This window comes from Budorcas taxicolor, chromosome 1 (assembly GCF_023091745.1).
Source record: "Budorcas taxicolor isolate Tak-1 chromosome 1, Takin1.1, whole genome shotgun sequence".
Lineage (NCBI taxonomy): Eukaryota > Metazoa > Chordata > Mammalia > Artiodactyla > Bovidae > Budorcas > Budorcas taxicolor.
The window spans coordinates 130,926,218-130,932,217 of record NC_068910.1 but is presented as its reverse complement, the minus strand read 5'-3'; the positions used below and the strand labels follow the sequence as shown (position 1 = coordinate 130,932,217).

The window sequence follows — 6,000 nt, the reverse complement described above, 5'->3', positions numbered from 1 at the left end:
AGTCCTTGTAAACAGTACAATTACACTGCTAATGAAGAACATTAAAATGCCATTTCTCTGTTAATTCTGCAATTTTGCCCCTGAATCAGCACTTTAGAGAGTGGGACAATCAGTTCTAAGTAGCAGATAAAGAATTCCTACATAACTTTGATAACCACAGAGACCAATCTCAATTATACATTTGTGTTTCTGGAGACAGCAGGTCAACTTCAGCAATGCTACGCACTGTTTACTGAGTTCACTGACAGATGGGAAGACATAGAGTTTCAGGGGCCTTCCTGTAATGCACTGAAAAACCTAGTCCTGGAGCTGCCTCTATCATGGAAGAAAAGTAGAGGCAATCAACTTGGATATGATGCTATTTCTCTTCTAACCAAACTGGAGTTAAAAATGCTTGAAGATGGTGATGGCCAAGACCAGAATCAGGAACTGGGATCTGGTCAGAGTCCAGGGAGCCATTAGACCTTTGTCTTCTTGGTTTCCAGGTTGATCATGTTTCCTTGGATTTGGGGGGTCTGCTTATCAGCTGACCCCTGAATATCCCCTGGCTTTAAAGGAACATAGTAGTAGCCCATGATGGAGAAGATCAGGCAGACCACCAGCAAGAGGCAGGAAAACAAAATGAATTCAGCCCACTGTAGGAAGAAATACATACAAGAGAAAAATATGGAGAACCTGAAACTAAAGGGATCTTTATAGGATGAGGAATGGAGAGCAGATTGATACAGGGTCACCAGTTTAGGAAGAGCTTTGGTAGGAGAAGACACGGCTCACTGTCCTTAACTCACATGGACCTATGTGGCCATTATTGCAACTTACATGTCTATTTTCCTGGAAAAATCTGTGTCTAATTCATCTCAGGTCAGACAGTTGAGTGGGAGACAGAGGGGTCGGGGAAGGGCAGCAGAAGAAGATGGAGGGAAATCCTTGGGTAGAACGTGCTCCTGTTTCTTTTAGGTACATACCTGAGCCAGGCCACTAAACTGTGCCACAATAAGCACAATGATATTCCCAACTGCAACTGTCAGCAACCAGGCCGCCTGGAGTACAGACTTCATGCTAGAGGGAGCCTAGAGAAGACACAAATCTATGAGTAAAGAAATTCCCTATACCACCCTCCTATCCCATGCATCTACCCATAAAACTTCTCCCACCCCAACTTCAAGATTTGAACTTCCCCCACAAGTTCAGCTATCACATCAGTTCAGGGAATGGTAATAATGTTCATAGTAACAAGATGGAGCTCTTAACTGAATATTTTAATTCATTGTATCGTATAATCTTCATTACAACCCTAAGGGATAATTTCTATTACTATTCTTATTTTACACAAAAATAGCATCAGAGAGATGATAATTCATTTGCTGAAGGTTACATAATAGATGTTCAGCCAAAATTTGAACTTGGGCAGTTTGATTCCACAGTCCTTATTCTTGATATTTTAGTATCCTCTTCTGGATCCCAAACAGCATAGGGATCCACCCTGCCATGTTCCTGGGAGTCAAGCTGATACTCTGTTCAGGGTCATAAGAAATCTAAAGCCAAAAACTAAAGAGGTCTTGGCCATGGTCACATATCTAATTAAGGCAGTCAAAGTGTTGGTTGCTCAGTTGTGTCCAACTCTTTGTGGCCCCAATGACTGTATCCTGCCAGGCTCCTCTGTCCATGGAATTCTCCAGGCAAGAATACTAGAGTGAGTAGCCAATCCCTTCTCCAGGGGATCTTCCCAACCCAAGGATTGAACCTGGGCCTGCTGCATTATAGGCAGATTCTTTACCATCTGAGCCACCAGGGAAGCCCCAAGTGAAGCAATGTCAGGATTAAAACTCCATCCTCTGAGCAGTAATTCTATCTCCACTTTCCACTTGCAAAAACCTACCTGAGAATAAGAAAACTCAAGTCCTGTGACAGAGAACATGACCTCCCCAGCTGTAACAAGGGCATATTGTGGTAGCTGCCATGCGATGGACATTTTGTTGGCAGGGATGTATTCCATCTTCCAGGCCTGAGGACCCTGATTGGTTCTCTTAGTGAGGGAAACAAGAAATGGGCTTGTTAGGAGTCTCAAGTAAATACTACTGGCCTATTGCATTTATGATCTTACATCCATCTCCTGATTGTATTGTCATTCTTGTGGTACCATGAAGAGATTGAGCATTTTCTACACAATTTCATGTTTTTGAAATTCCTTTTGGTAACACTGCACTCACTTGGCTGGCTTCAGTTAATCAGATACCATTATTGCAGAGCCCTTAAATGGTAGACTATTTTAATATTGTAGTTTGGAGTCCCAACATTTTGACCTACTGCATATTTTGATCCTGGCCAACATTTTAAATGTAAAATGGCATCTGATATATGAACAATTATCAGAAAAGCATGTACTTTAAAAAGTACAATTAAAATATTTCTAACATTTTCCATTTAAATATCTTACTAAAATTACTTTATTAGAATAAATTATTTCTTGGTAACCCTTACATTAAAGATTTTCCTGATCAATTTTTAAATACCTTTATCAAATACCACCTGCTATTTTGTCTTCTATTTTCTGGCCATTATTTTTAAACTCAAACTTACACATAAAAATTTTATCAAAAAGATGCTATATTCCTATAAAATTTTGGTCAAAAAGAATCTTTTCAGGGCCAATTTTTTGTTATTAATGTTACCAAATATACATGATTATACAGTCTTTTTTTCCCTAAAACTACTTTTACTATATGCAAGTTCTCAGCTGTATTTGGTTTTTACTGTACAATAATTGTAATGAAATTTTTGAAATTATATATTTTTATAGGAGTAAAACCAAGTTATTAGGTAGCAGGTGTTATTAAATAGTAGATGTAATACATGGATATATCATGAGATTAAAAATAGATATAAAATATCAAGTTCAAAACTCCTGAAATAAAAAGTTCTTGATGTTAAAATGATTTTGATTTGATTTCCTTATTTGGAAATAGAGTTGTTGCAGATATAATTAGTCAAGTTATAATTAAATCATTGGGGTGGGCCCTAATCTAATATGACTGATGTCTTCATAAGAGTCAGAGTCACTGCATTCAAAATATAGTAAGGGAAGTGTTGCTTTCGTTGATATTGTGAACAATACTGGGCATATATTTGGGTTTTCTTAGCCTCAGAGAAGACCATGACCTGAGCTTTTAAATAAAAGTCACATTCTTAAATACTCACAGACAAATATAATAATTAAGTAAACAAAGTAGATTGAATGGGAATGATACAGACTATGGTAAACTGTCTAAAGTGTACAGCCACTATAGCACCAGCTAAGTGACATGGTAATACTTGTTACAAAACTTTCTGATCTAATAACAAAGAAATGTTAGGAATCCAGTTTCTTTGGTGAAATTGCTTAAATTTTAAATATTGTCAATTAATAATTATCATTTTTGTCAAGACTGCAACCAGACAAAACAGAACTACATAGGAACTGGGCCCTCAGAACCTCTAATTTATGATCTCTACTCTAGATGCTTATTAGATCCTTGCATTCAGAAACAATACATATAGCCTCTAACTTGAGCATTATACTATAGACTGAACAAGGAAAAAATGAAATAAAACCAGGAATGCAAGTGTTATGAGTTGAGTTGTGTCCCCCTAAATTCACATGTTGAATTCAAACCCCCATTATCCACCTGAGAATTTGACCTTATTTGGAAATAGAGTTGTTGCAGATATAATTAGTCAAATTAAAATAAGCTCACTTAGGTGGGCCCTAATCTAATAAGACTGGTGTCTTCATAAGAGAAATTTGGACATAGACAAATACACAGGGAGAATTCCATGAGAAGATGAAAGTGAAGACTGGGGTGATTCTTCTATATACCAAGCAACACCAAACACTGCCAGAAAACCACTAAAAACTAAAGGAAGCGAAATGAAATGGATTCTTTCTCACAGCTCTCAGAAGGAACCTACTTTACCAACACCTTGGTCTTGGACTTCTAGCCTTCATGACTGTAAGACAATAAATTTCTGTTGTTTAAGCCATTCAGCCTGTGGTACTGTGTTACAGTGGCCCTAGAAAACTAATACAGCTAGGTTGCTTTAACAGCAGAAAATCAATCAATGCACCATATCAATAGAAAATCACAGGATTTTCAGTAGACACAGAAAAAGCATTTGACAAAATTCAATGCCTCCTCCCACTTTCCTAGTAAAAAACATACAAACAAAAACCACAACAGACTAGGAATAGAAGGGAACTTAACCTGATACCCAATCAATGACACCTGTGAAAACCCCACAGCTATCGTACTCAGTGATAAAAGACTGAATGCTTTCCCCCTAAGTGGATGTCTACTCTCACCACTTCTATTCAGTATTTTATTGGTGGTTCAAGCAAGAGTACTTCATTAAGAAAAAGAAGTAAAAGTCATCCACTGAAAGAAAGAAGTAATGCTTCTTTATGCAGATAACATGCTCTTGTATGTATAAAGTCCTAAGGGATCCACTAAAAATCTATTAAAACTAACAAACAAGTTTAGTAAGGTTGCGGGACATAAGATCAGTATCAACTGCATTTCTACATATTTCCAATGAGCAGTTTAAAAATGAAATTAGGGAAATGATTCCATTCAGTTCAGTTCAGTTCAGTCGCTCAGTCGTGTCTGACTCTTTGCGACCCCATGAATCCAGGCCTCCCTGTCCATCACCAACTCTTGGAGTTCACCCAGACTCATGTCCATCAAGTCGGTGATGCCATCCAACCATCTCATCCTCTGTTGTCCCCGTCTCCTCCTGCCCCCAATCCCTCCCAGCATCAGAGTCTTTTCCAATGAGTCAACTCTTCGCATGAGGTGGCCAAAGTATTAGAGTTTCAGCTTCAACATCAGTCCTTCCAAAGAAATCCCAGGGCTGATCTTCAGAATGGACTGGTTGGATCTCCTTGCAGTCCAAGGGACTCTCAAGAGTCTTCTCCAACACCACAGTTCAAAAGCATCAATTCTTCAGCACTCAGCTTTCTTCACAGTCCAACTCACATCCATACATGACCACTGGAAAAACCATAGCCTTGACTAGATGGACCTTCATTGGCAAAGTAATGTCTCTGCTTTTCAATATGCTATCTAGGTTGATCATAACTTTTCTTCCAAGGAGTAAGTGTCTTTTAATTTCATGGCTGCAGTCACCACCTGCAGTGATTTTGGAGCCCCCAAAAATAAAGTATGACACTGTTTCCACTGTTTCCCCATCTATTTCCCATGAAGTGGTGGGACCAGATGCCGTGATCTTAGTTTTCTGAATGTTGATCTTTAAGCCAGCTTTTTCACTCTCCTCTTTCACTTTTATCAAGAGGCTCTTTAGTTCCTCTTCACTTTCTGCCATAAGGGTGGTGTCATCTGCATATCTGAGCTTATTGATATTTCTCCCGGCAATCTTGATTCCAGATTGTGCTTCTTCCAGCCCAGCATTTCTCATGATGTACTCTGTGTATAAGTGAAATAAGCAGGGTGACAATATACAGCCTTGACGTACTGCTTTTCCTATTTGGAACCAGTCTGTTGTTCCATGTCCAGTTCTAACTGTTGCTTCCTGACCTGCATATAGGTTTCTCAAGAGGCAGGTCAGGTGGTCTGGTATTCCCATCTCTTTCAGAATTTTCCACAGTTTATTGTGATGCATGCAGTCAAAGTCTTTGGCATAGTCAATAAAGCAGAAATAGCAGAACTCTCTTGCTTTTTCGATGATCCAGCAGATGTTGGCAATTTGATCACATGGATCAATGAAACTATTAGCCATGCCATGTGGGGCCACCCAGGACAGGCGGGTCATAGTGGAGAGGTCTGACAGATTGTGGTCCACTGGAGAAGGGAATGGCAAACCACTTCAGTATTCTTGCCTTGAGAACCCCATGAGCAGTATGAAAAGGCAAAATGATAGGATACTGAAAGAGGAATTCCCCAGGTCGGTAGGTGCCCAGTATGCTACTGGAGATCAGTGGAGAAATAATTCCAGAAAGAATGAAGG

At 39.1% G+C, this 6,000-nt stretch overlaps 1 protein-coding gene across 1 annotated transcript in view; it reads right to left on the bottom strand.

Moving 5' to 3' along the window:
• Window positions 1-458: 458 nt before the first annotated feature.
• SLC15A2 (solute carrier family 15 member 2) overlaps window positions 459-6,000 on the bottom strand; it is a 42,022-nt gene continuing 36,480 nt past the window's right edge. The window contains exons 21-23 of the mRNA XM_052641538.1: window positions 1,880-2,026; window positions 966-1,070; window positions 459-635 (exon numbers count right to left, since the gene is read on the bottom strand). Of these exons, the coding sequence (XP_052497498.1) occupies window positions 459-635; window positions 966-1,070; window positions 1,880-2,026 (429 nt within the window). The remainder of the gene's footprint in view (window positions 636-965; window positions 1,071-1,879; window positions 2,027-6,000) is intronic.